At 44.6% G+C, this 18,685-nt stretch overlaps 1 protein-coding gene across 1 annotated transcript in view; it reads left to right on the top strand.

Annotated features, from left to right (window-relative positions):
* The window catches only part of tnfsf11 (TNF superfamily member 11), a 74,402-nt gene extending 58,222 nt beyond the window's left edge, over nt 1–16,180 (top strand). The window contains exons 4-6 of the mRNA XM_068039850.1: nt 1,658–1,694; nt 5,947–6,036; nt 13,885–16,180. Of these exons, the coding sequence (XP_067895951.1) occupies nt 1,658–1,694; nt 5,947–6,036; nt 13,885–14,306 (549 nt within the window). The 3' untranslated portion in view covers nt 14,307–16,180. The remainder of the gene's footprint in view (nt 1–1,657; nt 1,695–5,946; nt 6,037–13,884) is intronic.
* Nucleotides 16,181–18,685: the final 2,505 nt, after the last annotated feature.

Here is an 18,685-nt window from a genome sequence, read left to right on the forward strand (position 1 = left end):
CACTCAGGGAAACATTCTGCTTTCCACAAAACTCTGCTACAACCACTAATGCCATAACAATAATACAGACTGTACCTTATTATACAAGAGACCTGGTTCTTTTAATTTCTTTGTAATTGGTGCCAGATTTAGATCCCAACAATCAAGTTTCCAATTGATAAGATCCCAGACTCGCGAGCAATTAATATGATGCCAAATGCAAGACCCCAATTTAAATATGTTATCCCAGAGATGGGTAATTACTATGATTCCAAATGTGAGCCCTCCAGATTAGTCTGATTCTGATCCCAGACGTGAGCCACCAAATTAAGTATGATTCAACTGCGAGCGAGTCCCTAATTAAGATATGATTCAAATCCAGAAACCCAATTAATATGTGATTCAAACCTTGAGTGAGCCCCAATTAATAGGTTATTCAAATCCCAGATGAGCCCCAACATAAATATGTTATGACCAACCGCTCCTGTCAAAGCCCCCAATCAAAATATACGATTCTGATTATGGTGGGACCAACGCACTGTTAATTCAATCCTGTCGTTCCACAAATCGGCTAACAAATCATTTCAAAACTTTCCAAATTAAAGAAAGACCCAGTCAAATTGTACCATCTATTAATCCCCGAATGAGGCTAACCAAACCAGGTGTCTTTAAATCAATAAATTAACTCTTAAATTAGAAGAACTAAATCCTTAAACATTATAAAGATATAAACAACATTTAAAATAGAAAAAATTAGAGTCCTTGAAAATTTACAGTCCAATGCCGCTTGAAGTCCTCATAGGATGTTGCTCGCAGTCCTCACAAGATGTTGCTCGAAGTTCTCACATGTGTTGCTCGAAGTCCTCGCAGGATGCTGCTCGAAGTTCTCACAGAATGTTGCTTTCCTTCTCCAGCGAATTTCATCAATTAATGACTTGCAAACACTTTCAACAGAATCAATGTGACTTTAGAGTTTTTGAGGAATAAAAGATTGTCACAGTCTAACTTCCCTTTCTTCAATTTAAATTACCAGAGATCTCTGTTTTGGCTTGATGTTTTAGAATTTTGAGACAATAATTGAACAGACTAAAATCCTCTTCCTTCAGTTTAAATGGTTGAGAGTCCTTTTTCAGGTGTGCTCATCACAGCTGTGTCCTCTGTCTGTCTGTTTAAGAGCAAACTGTCATACTAACTGCCAGTTCAAAACGGAATTGTAACAAATGTATCGCATCATGCTCACTCCCAGTGGCGAAATCTATGGTAACGAGAATGCATCCTTTGAATTGCAGTCTCCAAATGGCTGTTTCTAAGGCAACAAAAATGCACCTTCCTATAACTCCTAAGGCTTGCTGGTTCTTAAAGCAATACTGATCCTTTGCAAGCCTTAAAGGCAAACCGCATATTCTGAAAAGAAAACTACAGGACCATGACAACGGAAAGTACAGGTAGGCAGTCTCTGCGAGACTCAACGAAGGGTTCTCCCATCTGCTGATTTCTCAATTAGCTTCAGAGCAAGGGTCCTTAACCTGTCTGGTTAACTCTGTATAAAGTCATGCACCGCATACTCTGCCAGCTCTCTGTGTACCTGAGACAATTAAATTCCACTGCAACAAGCGGCACCGAGTGACTGATGCAAATAGGGACAGAAAGGAATCAGCTGTCTCTTCTTTCTCTCTAGGCGGTTCACCGTGCTGCAGACAAACACCGACGCAAAGGTAAGACTTGATGTTTGTTACCGTATTTTGATAAAGCAGCAGAGAAGTTTGTTATTTCAGCGACACCTGTGTTCTCCTGATAGTTCTGGTTCTCGCTCAGACAAAATTGCAATGAACCAGAGGCCCTGCCATGTAGGTCACTAAATTGGCCATTTCTTATTGAGTTGGGATGTTGCGAACTAGCCAACAAGTCAGTCATCGAGGTGCCCAAAACATATCCAGGCCTGTCTCCATCAACACTTACTATTTCAGCTTCATTAGGAGTTCTCTCTCTCTGTCTTTATCTTCCATCTCAGTCTCTCCTATCTCTTCATCTCAGAGTTTCTCTTATCAAACTCACTCACCCCCTCACTCACCCCCACTCACTCACCCCCTCACTCACTCAACCCAACTCACTCACCCCCTCACTCACTCACCCCCAACTTACTCACCCCCTCACTCACTCACCCCCTCAGTTACCCCAACATACTCACTCTCTCACTCACCCCAACACACTCACCCCCTCACTCACTCTCCCCCTCACTCACCCCCAACTTACTCACCCCCTCACTCACTCACCCCTTCACTCACCCCAACACACTCACTCCCTCACTCACCCCCTCACTCACCCCCAACTCAGTCACCTCCTCACTCACCCCCAACGCATTCACCCTCTCATTCACCCCCTCATTCACCCCAACACGTTCACTAACACCCCATCACATACACTCACACACTCAGGCATCCCCTCACCGATCTCCACACACACAGCCCCTCACACACTCACTCACATCTCATAAACCTCCTCAAACATTCACTCACTCACACACCCCCTCGCACACTTACTCATCTCCTCACACACCTCAAACATTCATACACCCCATCACACACTAACTCACACACACTCCCTCACACACACTCACTCCCTCACATATCCCTTCACTCACCCCCGCGCTTATCCACGCACACAATATGTAACACACTTACTCACCCCCTCACACATCCCCCCATATGCCCCCTCACATTCCACCTCACATCCTCGTACCCGATCACGCATCCTGTCACACACATACTCTCACTCTCATTCACATTCTTTTTCTCTCACTTTCTCTCATTCCTATACTCACTCCCCCTCACTCTCACTCTTACACTTTCTCCCTCTCTTGCTTTCTTTCTCTCCCTTTTCATGTTTCTCTCACACAAAACTCTGGAATTGACAATGCTAAATCAGAAGTCCTGGTCCACTCTGCACTCGAGGCTAGACCATCTTATCATGCAGCACGTTTAAGAATAACAGGATATTTCCAGTCTATTTCATTCTCAATCCTGTCATCAACATGGCAGTAAACATGGGTACCAGCTCTCCTCTACAACAACAAAGCTTTGGCACAGACATTCTTCTTGCCCATTGCAAGACCCATTGGGCATGAGAGTATGGTGTTGGGTGAGCCACTTGGAGGTTGTGGCTCCTATCCCACCATTGGCAGGTTATGTTAAGAAATAAACTTACTGTATCAGAAAAATGACCATGAAGGCTGTCTGATTGCAGTAATAACCCACCTTGCTCACTAAATGACCTTCAGGAGAGGGCCCAGTCTGGCCTACCCACGACTTCAATCCCACAACAAGGCTTTCAGTGGCCTTGAACTGGCCTCATGACCCACTTAGCTGAAAAACAACTGCTGTAACACTGGATAATGGAATTATCCAAAGGCATCAAATCAGACAACCCCAACTCAGAAGAACCTAAAAAGTTCTCCTTCCTAACAGCTCGGGGCCAGTGTCTATGTTTGGAAAACTGCCTCATCAACTAGTCAAGCAACAATCTGGCAGAGTCAACCTCGGAATTATTGCCATCAGCCAACATCCCTAACATCCCAGACTCCTCCATCACCATCCCTGGCTATGTCCTGACCCACCAGAGGTGGCGGCACTGTGATATACAACAAGGCCAGCATGATTAAAATTGATTTTGGACCCTATACCAGAGAACTCTGTTGACTGCCACCTACTGAGCCAACTGGCGAATCCGCACTGTTCCATATTGAGTGTCGCTTGAGTGGGAAGCAAAGGAACAGAATGTACTCTGGGTAGGGGCTTCGAAGACCATTGCCAGTATGAATGCTGGTTGACTTGGTCAAGTCCTGAAGGACATAGTTGCCAGACTCGCACTGCATTAGGCAGTGAGTGATTCTACCTGACCTTTGCCCTCACTATCCTACCTGTCACAGACACGTCTGTGAAAAAAGTGGCCACCACACAATTATTGGTGAAATCAAACGCTCTTCTCCATGTTAAGGATATCCTCCATCATAGCACTGTGCTAGTTGGGGCAAATTAAGGACCGATCTAGCAGCCTAAAACTAGGCCTCTGTGAGGTGTGTGGGCCATCGGCAGTGACACTGTGTAGTCCACCACAAACTGTAAACATATGGCCTGGGACATTCCTCATTCCTCCATTACCATCCAACCAAGAGATAAACCCTGGTTCAGATTGGAGTGCAGAAGGATATCTCAAGAGCAGCACTATTTGTGCCTTAGAGTGAAACGCCCTTCTGGTGTGGCAGCTACACAGGACTACCTGCACGATAAGCACCAAAAGCGGAAAGCTATAAACAGAGGTCAGAGGTCCCACAGACAGGGACAACTAGGGACAGACAATAAATTTGGCCTTGCCGGCGTTGCCCACTTCCCGAGATGAAGAGCCAGAGTCTGAGCTGATTCCAGCATGACCCTTCAGTAAGACTGGTTGCTGCATCTGGTGTGGCAGGAACTTTGCCCTCTATGTCCGTGAGCTTCCTTTTCCTGAAGTTTTGACTGTACTGGCGCTCATGTCCTGGGAAAACTTTGGAATCGTACCACTCCCATCTCTGAGTCAGAAGATTGTGGCTTCAAGCCCACTTCAGAGACTTGAGCCCATAATTCCGGCTGTACTGAGGGAGTGTCGGAGGTGCTGTCTTAGAGAAGAGATGCTAAACTGAGGCATGAGGGCAGATGTAAAAGATTCCATGACACTACAGAGGAAGAGCAGGGGTGTCCTCTCCCGTACTCAATACCTATTATCTGGTCATTATCTTATTGCTGTTTCTAGGACCTTGCTGTGCACTCATTGGCTGCCATGTTTCCCTTCTTTAAAATTGGCCGTGAAGTGCTTTGGGACGTCATGACAGGTGCTATATGAATGCAAGATTACCATTTAACGAGGGTTTAAGAATCCTTAATGAGAAATTTATTTCCACGTGCTGAGTTTTCCAAGATTGGAAATATATAGAACTTACATCATGAAAACAGGCCATTCGGCCCAAATGGCCCATGTTGGCATTCACCCTCTATGTGAGTAAATAATTCAAATGGCGTTTACTGGCCTTATTCTCATATCCCTTCAACCCCTTTTTTTCTTCATCAATCTATCCAATCCTACCTTGAATGTTGACATAGTTTTGACTTCAGCCATTAACCCTGGAAGTGAATTCCACAGCCTCACAACTCACAGTGTGAAGACATTTCTGCTGTCCTCTGTTCGAAATATTTACAATAGATGCTGAAGACTGAGTGAAGGTAAATAACTCCACAAAATGCCAACATGGGCCATTTGGGCCGAATGGCCTGTTTTCATGATGTAAGTTCTATATATTTCCAATCTTGGAAAACTCAGCACATGGAAATAAATTTCTCATTAAGGATTCTTAAACCCTTGTCAAATGGTAATCTTGCACTCATATAGCACCTGTCATGACGTCCCAAAGCACTTCACGGCCAAATGGCACAGTCTAACTCCCTGCCTTGCTCACGGTTACTTTCTCATTGGACTTTAGTAGCAGAGGAAAGGGAAATCCTAATCTGAGTAAAACTGCTTTCTATTAAAAAATTACAAAATTTCCCCTCCTCTCCCCAATAGCCTCTTGAAACATTTCAGTGTTTCCAGCTCCAATCCTACTGAGTCCACTCCATGTTTTACCCCTTCCATGTGAGGAAATGCTCCCTGATATCGATTGTGAACCTGCCTCTTCTCGGTTTGTACTTGCTTACCACCTCTGCACGACCGCCCACCCCCACCACCACCCCCCCGCCCATCTTCATTTCATGAATTGTGCTCAGGATTTACTTTTCTATTGCCCTTCATGCCTTGTATATCTTTGGAAGGTTCCCTCTCATGTGCCTCCTTTCAAGGCCGAAGAGTCGAGCCTTTTTGCAAGAGTGTGGGATTGATAGAACCTTGCAAGTGGAGAGTTCCTCATCACAGGTTTTCATCAGCAATACGTTTACTTTTCAGGGGCAGTATCCAATCATAAGAGGAAGAATTCAAAGCGGTTGGCACCCTGCGCCCACCTCACCATAAAGAAACCAATCCAAAACTCTTCTGGTAAGTTCCATTTAGCCTTTAATGAAGTGAGTGAAGGGAATCCCCGCTCAATCCTTCAGACTACAGCTGCAGCTGAAACAGGAATTGCAACCTTGCTTCCACTCCCACCAAATCCCGCATCCAGGAGCAAGGGGTATTTTGTTTTTCCTTAGAGAAACCTTTCAACTTTTTCAACTAAATTCTCCACTTGTTGAGTGCCTTTCCATTCAATACCGGAGAGTGGGAAGGGACCTGGGGTAGGGTTCACTAAGTCCAGTTGGATGTATTTGTCACTTTGTATGCCCTACTGCTTCCAACTGCCCCGTCCCAGTCAAACGGCCTTTTTTCTTCATTTGCAATATTTTTTAATGTTAGTGTTCAAAGAAAAGGAAAGAAAAAATGCAAAATCTTTCTTTCGCTCCCACAATGTTTTTCCGGGGTTGCTCGGAGGAGTGTCCAAGAAATTAATCTTTAATTTCTGGAGACTCCAGGGCAAACCTGGAGGTTTGGAAACCCTACTCGGTTTCAGAGGGAGAAGGACTCTCAGCCGGAGGCCAGATCTATTCAGGGATTTCAGGGAGCAATTTTTGTCCTTTAACCTCAGTGAGGAACAGTGTGTGCGTCGTCTACATTTTACGAAGGAGGTGCTCACAGAAATATGTCGCCCGAAGCAGCCTCAGAGCAGGGCAAGGACGGTGACCGCGAAGGGAGGAATTTTTGCCAGTAACACGAGTAAACTCCCCTTCTCTTTGCATAGGGAATGCAACCTTTTACATTTACTTGAGAAGGCAGACAGGGCCTCAGTTTATTGTCTTATCCAAGAAAATGGCATCGCCAACAGTACAGCATTCCCTCTGTACTGCACAGTGTCAGTCTGGATTTTTGTGCTTCAGCATCCAGAGGAAGGTTTGAACATATAGCCGTCTAACTTAGAGGCAAGTGTGCAATCCACTGAGTTAAGGCTTAACCAAAGATTGGCTTGCACAGATGGCAGTCTCCTATTAGATGCAGGCAATGTGAAATCTGAATCCCAAGGCTCTGTAGCAGGTGAAGGGCTTGCATTGGCACCTCTTGCCCCACTGCCACCTGCACTAGCTCCTTTGCCCTCTGCATCTTTGACTCACTGGGAAGAACTCGACAGTGCCACTGGAGGTCCAGCACAACGTAAAAGTCTGGCTGTGGCAGCTACCAGTACAGTAAGCTGCAGCTGTCTTTAAAAAACTCTCCGTTTAAAAAAAGGTTTCTGAGATTAAAAAAATCGAACGGTTGTGTAAACAATGAATGCTGTAGTCTCTCACTCTTAAAAGGGGCAGGCCTACAAAAAACAAATCTGTCTTAAAAGGGAAAGAAAAAGAAGTGTATCTGTGAAAAAAGAAAACCTGTACAAAGTCCTATATTTCTTTAAAAAAAGAGCAGGGTCATTAAGAAAATGGCTTTCAGGTATCCAGTTATGGACAGAAAGGCATCGGACATATTGTCTGAATTTAAAGTGTTCCGACAACGAATGGAGCTGTGTTTCCTGGATCAAGAAGTGAGAGGACCAGAGAAACAAACTATATAAATCAAGATTGCACTGGACAATGAGGACTGGCAATGGATCATTATGTCAGGATTGTCAGCTGAGGATCAGAAGGAATAAAAACGGAAAGTGCTGGAAATACTCAGCAGGTTTGGCAACATTTGTGGGGAGAGGAACAGAGTTAACGTTTCAGGTCAATGACCCTTCATCAGAACTCCATCAGATCAGAAGTACCCTGGCAAGCTGTGGATATTCCTAGAGCAGCAACTCAAGGTGAAGGTCAATTTCCGAGTACATATGCTTGAGTTTATCACCTACCGGCAAAGGCAAGATGAGTCCATTTTGTTGCAAGGTGCCGAGACAAAGCTCAAGAATGCGTCTTTGCAGATATTGATTTGTCGGAATGGGTTGTAGAGCTAGTAATTGCATCTACCACACTAGAGGCCTTTCAAAAAACCTGCTAGAAAAGAAGAAAGGGCACACTATAGATGCACTACTCAATGATGGAAGGAAATTTGAAGCTGGGTGCCAACACTTACAAGCATTGGGAGTGGCTACAACAATTGGTATGGTAACCAAGGCTCAGAAGTCTTGTGGCAAATGTGGTCTGACTCACCCAATTCACAGTTGTCCGGCGTACCAGGACCAATGCAAAGCTTGTGCCTTGTGAGGACATTGGGCAAGGCAGTGCAAAAGGCCGAGCTCAGATAATGCACACAGGAATGGTGGCGGATCACATGCAGAGAGAATGTCTGCAAGACAGGATGGTAAATGTAACAAAAGGTTCACCAACACACAACAAAAGCCCAAGCAGGTACATCAGATTAGCAGAGAGACAGATTGTCAGGAGGACACGAATGAAGAATGCACTCGTGCGAATAGTGAGCAAGTGTTTCACAGAGTTAATTTGGATCAACGTGTCAATGCTATTACACAATCGGAGGCATTTGCCATGATTGGGATGTCCACAGAAGAGTGGCGAACATAAGCTCAGAGTGAAAATCAACACCTGAGCAAGTGCAAATATTCTACCCATTCGTATACTGAAGGACATGTACTTAAAGAAATGGGAACCTATGGTACAATCCAACATGGCTAGGCTGACGGCCTACAATGGTTCTCCAATCAAGTGCATTGAAAAGATAACCTTGTAGTGCAGCGATGGGAGCTCCGAATAGCTATGGCAAATGTTCTACATTGTCGACACAACTGGACCAGCTGTCACAGAACTTCCAGTTGGCCAAGATTTACGAATTGTCACAATACCTGAGGTCAGCACCATACTAAAAGGTGTGGAAGGTTGCAACACGGAGTGCATTGAGTTGGTTAGAGACCTGAAACTACTTTTCCCAGACAGGTTTGATGCAATCGGTGATTTCAAGGGTGATGCCATATTGCACATGAGAGTGGATGCAGTTCCTACTATTGATGCATCAAGGAAGTGTCGTGTTCACATTCAAGAGAAGCTTAAAGTGGAGCTGGATGAGATGGAGTGCATCCACCAAGTGCACCAGCATTCCGATTGGTGCAACTCCATTACCTGCATGCTGAAGAAAGATGGCAATCTCAGGATTTGCTTAGACCCGCAACGAGTGAATTTCACCCACAAGAGAAGCCCACATAAAATTCCGACCCTGGAGGAGCTGAATCCTAATTTTACTGCTAAGTATTTTACAAAACTCGATGCGAAGCATGGCTACTGGACTGTCCACTTAGCCAAGAAGCCCCAGCCACTCACAACTTTTGGTTCGCCATTCAGGAGATACTGTTTCTGTTTGGTCTGTGCATCAGCCAGGACATTTTCCAACAATACGTGGACAGGATAATGGAAAACATCCCGGGTTGTATCTGTATAGCCGATGATATTGCGGTGATCGGCCGGGCCAATGACTGAAACTTGCATTAGCCATTGCTGGCTGCTTGTCGTGAGGACCTTGTGTTTAATAGCAAGGAGTCCAGGTTAATGTTGGGCACATCAGCTGCTTTGGGTCAATATATTCCACTACAGGAATACACTCAGACCCAGATATGATCGAAGATGTCAGAGCCATGCCAACTCCTCAGGACCGGGAAGACCTTCAACGGTTTCCCGGGCTGTTCAATGTTTTGGCCCCGTACATCCCCAATTTCGCTGAGCGAGCAGCACCACTTACGGAACTGGTCCGTAGAGATGTCCCTTACATGTAGCAGGAAGATCAGAAGCAGGTAGTTAATTCCGTCAAGCCAAGACAGCATGCTACAGTATTACAACCCAACCAAAGAGGCCACGCTCGAGGTCAACGTGTCCCAGATGAGATTAGGTGCCTGCATCATACAGGAAGGGAAGCCAATCGCCTTTGCATTGAAGAGTCTGACACAAACCCTAACCACGTAATCTAACATTGAACGTAAAACCTTAGCTCTGGTTTTTGGTATCGTTAGGTTTCACAGCTACTTGTTTGGAAAATATTTTACCGTCACCACAAGCCACTTGAAACCATATGGCACACACCACTCACGGGTGCTCCTCCGCGGTTGCAATCATATCAGCCAGGACGACAATTGTGATGTCCAATATAAACTGGGCAGCAAAATGGACACCTGATACAGATGTCTCGCTGGATTTGCATGTCAATGGTGTGGATACTGAGATTGAGGATGTCCTCCAGATGGACCTCATCAGTTTGGACCCACAAGTGTGAGCAACTAAGAGATGAGATGGCACGTGATCCTACTCTATCATTGTTGTGGAAGGTGATTGTGGAAGGATGGCTTGACACCACACAGGGAGTAACTGAACATCTACGCTGTTTCTGACCGTATCGAGATGAGTTCGGTATATCACAAGGGGTGATTTTCAAAGCAAACAAGTCCTGATACCCAAAGCTCTGCATTCTGATATTCTAACCCAACTGCATCAAGGGCATTTGGGAATAGAACGTACCCCACGCCTTTCCAAAGAGACGGTCGACTGACCAGGAATCAACAGTGATGTTGAGACAGTGGTGAAATCCTGTGAGGCATGTCAAAGTTGTCAGCGAAATCAACAGAAGAAACCCTTGATCCCACATGGAACACCCTCACATCCACGGGCAAAGATCAGCACAGATTTATTTCACATTCAAGGTGATGATTTCCTCCTTGTTAGAGATTACTTCACCAAGTTTCCGATCATCAGGCAGCTATGAGATACATCAAGTGCAGTGGTTGCTGATACAGTCAGTGCTCTGTTCAGTCTATTTGGTGTGCCGGAAAAAATTATCTCCAATAATGGGCCGGAAATGCAGGAAGACCATTCCAAGACATGTACACCAGGTGGGGAGTCCGTCACGTGACATCGTCACTGCATTATCCAAAGTCCAACATATATATATATATATGTTCTTGTTAAGTTATAATAAAACCCACATTTTCTTTGAATATTACTTGAAGTCCTGTGAATCTTAAAATAGTTCACATACCAAAGGATCAAGTAATATTACACTCATCTCCTCCTAGGCTCACCTGGGCTTAAATCTGTGGACCATTCCCTGTGCACGTTTCCTCCCTCTGGCCTTGTCCTGAAGGAAAGTAGTGCTTAGATACTGAGATGTCTGGAACACATAGAAAGACTGCCCAACTTACATCCCAGTTATGGTGCGTAAAGGGACTTGCCTAATGCAGCTCAAAGAACCTTAACAGGCCAACCTTCAATGATTTGAGTGCAGTGGGATTTCCAGTTGCAACTTGCAGCTAGAAGGTCTGCCCTGCTGCTATCTTGGCTGTATGTTAGATGATGAAAAGGCTGAATGGTTGAGTATTGGCATGTGGAAGAGGTTGGGTGGAAGTGTGTTGTGGCTCAATGAGTAGCACTCTTGGATCTGAGTTTGAAACTTGTGGGCTCAAGTCCCACTCCAGAGGTTTGAGCACATAATCTAGGCTGACACTTCAGTTGCAATACTGAGGGAGAACTGCACTGTTGGAGGTGCTGTCCTTTGGATGAGGCATTGAACTGAGGTTCCATCTGGTCTCTAAGGTAGACATAAAAGATCCCATGACACTATACAAAGAAGAGCATGGGAGGTCTTCTACCCAATATTTAAGACTCAACCAGTATCGCTAAAAACAAATTAACTGGCCATTATTGTTTTGTTGTTTGTGGGAGCTTGTTGTGCTCAAATTGGCTGCGACGTTCCCTACATTACAACAGTGACTATACCTCAGAAGGACTGCATTGACTGTAAAGTACTTTGGGACATCCTGAGGTTGTGTAAGGCTTCCTTTTCGAGAAGTTTTTTTGCTGTTGATTGGCCGATTTGTGAACAGTGTTAAACAGTACGGTGACTCTCCTTAGAGCTGCATGATTAGTTTTTCAGTGTTGGTTGATTATCTTTCAGGATTCACCTTTAATTGATGCCCATTACATAACTCCACTGGGCAAGGCACACCTGACCAACTGGGTCAACCTACTCAATACTTGGCTCTCTGCCATTTCGATTGCTTCCCTTTGCCCTCCCCAGGTTTACTCCTCATTGACCTCTGACCCTGCCACTGGCCCACTCAAACACCACTGTTGCCTCTGTAAATTCTGTATATTTCGGACTAAAAAAAGCCTCCTGACACCCGATTGATAACATAGCTTCCCCCAGTCATTCCTTGCTCTGGGAACAAACCTCTTTCACATCCACAGCTGAGGTAAAGCTAATTGCTTCTGGCCTGTTTGAATGAGGCGTTCCTATCTGGAATGCAGATATCCAGCCTAACACCTGTACAGTTTTCAATCCAAACTCAAAGCAATGTCTCCGCAGTTGACTTCTGTGCAATTGCAGCTTCTTTATTCCGCACTCTCTGAATCATCTTCATCTTCTTCTCCAACACATTCTTCATACCCGAAACAACGCTCTATCTAAACTCTTCCCCGCTTCACTCCTGTCTCTGTATCTTTTCCATCCCCACTGCTCTGACACATCACTTTCATAACCTGCCATCTTTAAACCACCCACACACAGCACACACAGGGATCAGTGCTGGGTCCTCAACTATATTAATGGCGTGGATAAAGGGGCAGGTGTATTGTAGCCAAATTTGTGGACCATACAAAGATAAGTAAGAAAGCAAGTTGTGAGGAGGACACATAGTGTCTGCAAAGAGATATAGATTGGTTAGGTGTGGGCAAAAATTTGGCAGATGGAGTATAATGTGGAAAAATGTGAGTTTGTCCACTGTGGTAGGAAGAATAGAAAAACAGATTATTTAAATGGAGAGAGACTGTAGAAAGCTGCAGTACAGAGGGACTTAGGTGTCCTTGTACATAATCTCAAATAGCATGCAGGTACAGCAAGTGACTAGGAAGGCAAATGGAATGTTGGCCTTTATTGCAAGGGGGATGGAGTATAAAAGTAGGGAAGTCTTGCTACAACTGTACACGGCGTTGGTGAGACCACACCTAGAGCATTGTGTACAGTTTTGGTCTCCTTTCTTAGGAGGGATATATTACATTGGAAGTAGTTCAGAGAAGGTTCACTGGCTGATTCCTAGGATGAAGGGGTTGTCTTGTGCAGAAAGATTGAGCAGGTTGGGCCTATACTCATTGGAGTTTAGAAGATTGAAAGGTGATCTTATTGAAACATATAGGATTCTGCGGGGGCTTTACAGCGTAGATGCTGAGAGAATGTTTCCCCTCATGAAGAAATCTAGAATTGGGGGCACAATTTCAAAATAAGGGTTTTCCTCTTCAAGACAGGAATGAGGAGGAATTTCTTCTCTAAGAGAGAATTCTCTACACCAGAGAGCAGTGGAGGCTGGGTCATTGCATATATTCAAGGCTGAGTTAGTCAGATTTTTGATCTACAAGGGAGTCAAGGGTTATGGGGGGCAGGCAGGAAAGTGGAGTTCAGGGCACAGTCACATCAGCCATGATCTTATTGAATGACGGAGAGCAGGTTTGAGGGGCCGAATGGCCTACTCCTGCTTCTATCTCTTATGATCTTATGTTCTTATTTTAATTCCCAGTGACTTCAATGACTCGCTATCACCCTGTTTTAGAGTATCACAAAGTCAAGATCTACCCTGATAAGTTACTGACTACTCATAAATTTGTTACCAAAATTAACTTTCTTGCTTAAATTTAATTAACTTGCTTGATTGATTTCTGAGGTTTCAAAACTCAAACCACCATGAGGAATACACTTTTCAACTAACCCTTTCCTCAATAACATTCACACAACTTCTCTCTCCATTCACTCACTGATAATGTCACCTTGCTTTTCGTTATAACGCTTCCCAATTTGTCACTGAGCAATAGATTAATACAGGTAGTGAGGGGGCAGATGGGGGAATAGCACCCTGTTAAATGACCTCTTTCAGATCATGTGCATTGTCTTTTCACTCAGATCTTGAGACCAGTTTTCCTGGATTAAAAGGGAAACTCATAGCATCCTGGGAGGAGAAGGTGGGAGTGGCACATCTGAGAGAGATGCACTACAGCCAAGGATCCTTAACAATCAAGCACGAAGGCCTGTACTATATATATGCCCAGATTTTATTTCGATATCACGCAGACTATCCCATGAGCACGAGAGAGTATCAGCTGATTCAATATGTCTACCGGAAGATGGCCAAATACCCAACGCCAACTTTGATCCTGAGAGGTGCCAGCACTTGGTGCTCAGGTAACCATAACTTGTATTCGGTCTATCAAGGAGGAGTGTTCAAGCTGTACCATGGCGACAAAATCTTTGTGACTGTGTCAAACATATCTTTGGTAGATGTCGATGAGGCATCCAGTTACTTGGGAGCATTCAAACTGGATTAAGTGAAGCTGTACTTTTGCATCATTAAGGCTTAACCCCCTTCCAAATAGTGGACAGTCACCAATTGAATTTCAGCACCATCACCCTCTCAGTTAAATCATTCCTTGATTGAATATGGAACTTAAATAGCGGATTAGCCAGCACATCAATGGCTGATTTTTACTTTAGATGGAATCTAGTCCTGCAAATAATGAATGCATCATTAAGAGTAGGGATCAAAGCTAAATTGACATTGTAACAGGAGATTACTAGGGATGAGACACAAGCCAACACTGCCGTAGGAAATGTGACACAACGTCTCTCCTCATTGGAGCAGCAGACACGTTGCTTGATTGTAACCCACAATCTTTGATCAAAATGTGGCAGGAAATGGGGATGTGCCTGTGGCACCTCTTAACATGTGACCCTGTATCTCTTTTAAAGTGACAGGTACATCTGAGACCTGAAATAGGCCAAATTCAGACCTGAAATGGATCTAACTTGGTTTGCTTCAGATTCAGGATTTAATCCTGGTCTGATCCCTTGTGCATCAAACATTCAGCTGCCTGATTGCTGGCAGAAGCAGCCCACCTCCCAAAGGGGGGAGATGGAGCAAATTCAAATTTCCAATTTGACAAATCCCATCCCGTGATTCCTTGAAAGAAGGATCTTGCTCTGAAATCACAGAAGGAGCCATTGGCAATGACTGAGCCATGATATAAAGACCACAAACTGAGCCAAATTGAACCAGGCGGTTAACTGAAGAAGCCTGTATTTGGAGGTGAGGGTCAGTTTATTACTCCAGTAACATTTAAAACTAGGTGAGATTGGTAGTTGAAGAAAAGTGTGAATAAGGGAGATGGGAACAGGGAACTACGTTTCCTGTGAACACGGACTGCTTGGGCTGAACGGCCTGTTTGCGTGTCGCTCGATTGGCCCTACCAGGAGTTATACTCCTGGCTGCACAGCCCTTGGGCTCAATGGAGTCTCTCACCACATCAAAGTGCAGTCTCATGGGACAGACTGTTTTGTTTAAACCTTGTCCCATTAATCTTCTTGCAATTGGGGAGGAAATGGAAGAGAACCCGGTTCTTTGACGTTACGATTCCAACTCTGTCTGCAGGGTGAATTATGTATGGCCAAAATAGTTTTTACTTTACCCTTTAAGACTGCTGATGCCTTTCATGAGAAGGATTCAGAGTGGGCAGTAATCTGTTGCCAGACCCCGTGATCAGCATATTCAATGCAATATGAAAAATAAGTCCCGAGCAATCCAGGTCAGTGAGGAGACGGTGAGAAATGCAATCTCTCCAAGCTAACTGAAGAACTGAAACTTCAGGGGATGTTGCAAATGAAGCCTGGTCTGGCGCAATTACAGGTGACAGGAATGGAGCTAGCACTCATCCTCAGTCCAAAGGGAGCACTGATTTGCCAAAGTTGCAAGGACGAGATGGTTCAAAAATGAGCTTTGTTTTGCATAGAAAAAATTTCTTTAATATTTATAATCATCATATCACTTTCAAATAATTGAACTCACAGGGCATCTCCTGACGGGCTTGTTCTTACTTCTCTTTTTCCGAGTGATGATGTTCATTACCAATAAACCAAATCTGTCCTTCAGGTGCATTCAATCAATTATCCATGTAGAATTTCTCCTTGTAGAGTTGGAAGATATAAATGCCAATGTCTGTTTGTCAAGAGTTCTCTGTCCTTATCAGTATTATGGAAAAATGGAGAATGAGTGTGTAATGTAATCCGCATCACTGTATAAACCTGTTTGAGAGAGCTTTGGATGGTATCTGTTGATATTTGTTCTATATTTGGACATTTCCTTTCAGAATATGTCATTTAATACTTCTTATTTCAAGATGATCAAAAGGTTTACTGCAAAACTTAATAAACTGTGCTTTTGAATCTATAACGGGGTTTCAAGTATTGTTTTTGTGAATGCAGTTTTGGTTGGAGTTTTACACCAGCACAGATCCCTACGTTTCAAGATGGAGAATAGAGTGTGCAGATTCAGAAATATAATTGGATAAAATCCTCACAGTGCGACAACAAAGTTATGGAGGTGGAAGTGGACGGTCTTGATGATGGTGAGGATATGGGTTCAGAAGTACAGCTCAGGGCCAAATAGGACACAAAGGTTACAAACAGTCTGGTTCAGCCTGAAGCAGTGGCTAGGGAGAGGGATGGAGTCACTAGTTAGGGAACAGAGTTTGTGGCGGGGGTCCGAAGGCAATGGCTTCGGTTTTCCCATTGTTTGATTGGAGGAAACTTATACTCGTTCTTTACTGGATGTCGGACAGGCAGTGTGACAAATCAGAGGCTGTGGAAGGGTTGAGAGAGGTGGTGGTGAGGTACAGCTATATGCTGTCAGCATATATATGGAACCTGATGTGCTTTTGGTTGATGTTGCCCAGGGGCAGCGTGTAGATCAGAAATAGGAGGGGGCCAAGGGTAGATCCTGGGGGACTTAAGAGGGAGCAGGAAGAGAAGTCATTGCAGGTGATTCTCTGGATATGACCGGATATATAAAAATAGCCCCAGGCAAGTGCAGCCCCATCCAGCTGGATGAGGGAGGAGAGACAGAGGAGGAGGCTGGTGTGATGTACCATGAAATGCCGCAGACAGGTCAAGAAGGATGAGGAGGGATAGTTTACCTTTAGCACAGTCACAGAGGATGTTGCTTGTGACTTTGATTAGGACCATTTTGGTATTGTGGCAAGGGTGGAAACTTGATTGGTTGTGTTGAAACATGGAATTCCGGCAAGATAGGCATGGATTTGAGAGGCAAGAACACATTCTAGGACTTTGCAGAGGAAAGGGAGGTTGGCGATGGGGTGGTAGTTTGAAAGGACAGAGGGCCAATTGTGGGCTTTTTGATGGCGGGGGGTGGGGGGGGGTTGGCGGGGTTGTGATGATGGCTGATCAAATGGTCTTGATCTTAATGACAGAGAAGTCCATGAGTTCCTTGCACTTGTCATTGGAGATGATGGTGGAGGGGGCAGGGGAGCAGGGTTTAAGAACATGGTTTGTCATGGTGAAGAGAAGCCTGGAGTTATCTTTGCATTCCAGGATGATCCTGGAATAGTGAGCAGCTTTGGGAGAGGAAAGCAGGACCCTATAGTGCTTGATGTGGTCTGACCAGCTCTGGCCTTGAATAGCTAAACCTATCACGCGCCATCAATGTTCTGTGTTGGACTTAAGGGTGCGAAGGTAGGGGGTTGTACAAGAAAAAAATAGGGTGAGAGAAAGTAAGGATTTAACTGGGGACAAGGGCATCAAAGGTGGAGGTGAAGAAGCTGCTCAAATATCTTGATGAATGGTGGGCCAAAGGCCAGAAAGTTGGGAGTTTGAAAATAATTCTTACATTACTGCAGTGACTACGTTTCCGAAGTGCTTCATTGGCTGTGAGCGCTTGAGACATCCTAAAGTTGTGAAAGGTGCTATAGAAATGCAAGTTGTTTCTTTAGTGTCTTTTCTATGATGGGTTCCCCAAACTGCATGCAGTACTCGAACTGTGGAGTAGCCAACATTTCATACAAATTTATCATTACTCCTGGAACTACCCAGTATCAGCTGGGGCTCAGTTGGTAGCACTCTAGTGTCTGAGTCATGAAATACCAGCTTCAAGTCCTACCCCAGACCTTGAGTGCAAGAATCAATGCTGATGTTCCAGTGCACTACTGAGGGAGTGCTGCACTGTTAGGGGTGCCATCTTTTGAATAAGATGTTAAACTGAGGTTTTGCCTCAGTCAAAGATTCCATGGCACTATTTCGAAGAAGAGCAGGGGAGTTATCCCTGGTGTCGTGGTCAATATTTATCCCTCAACAATCATCAGAAAAATCAATGATCTGGTCATTACCACATCGCTGTTTGTGGGAGCTTGCTGTGTGCAAATTGGCTGCCACATTACCTACATTACAACGCTTCAAAAGTACTTCACTGGCTGTAAAGTGCTTTTAGAAGTCTGGTGGTCGTGAAATCTATAAATACAAGTCTTTCCTTTTTGTTCTTGATATTGCTTACCTTTTCACTCAGCTTAATCGACCTACTCTCGAGGAATTCTGTGCATTACGTAGATCTGTGAGTGATCGCAAAACAAAGATCGCCATTCCCCCGTCCTATATGATCTTGGTTCGGGTTATTATTCCATCCAATGGATGGGATAAGGTGTGGGGTGGGGAGGCGGGGGAATATTTTCAGTCGGGATGCAGAAGCATTTCAGCAAGTAACAGTTTCGCCACACTAGTGCCAGGCAATGACCCTCTCAAACAAGAGAGAATGTAACCATCTCCCCTTGATGTTCAACAGCATTACCATTGCTGAATTCCCCACTATCAACATCCTAGGGGCTACCATTGACCAGAAACTGAACTAGAGTAGCCATATCAATGC

Source organism: Heterodontus francisci, chromosome 10 (genome assembly GCF_036365525.1).
Source record: "Heterodontus francisci isolate sHetFra1 chromosome 10, sHetFra1.hap1, whole genome shotgun sequence".
NCBI classification, from domain to species: Eukaryota; Metazoa; Chordata; class Chondrichthyes; order Heterodontiformes; family Heterodontidae; genus Heterodontus; species Heterodontus francisci.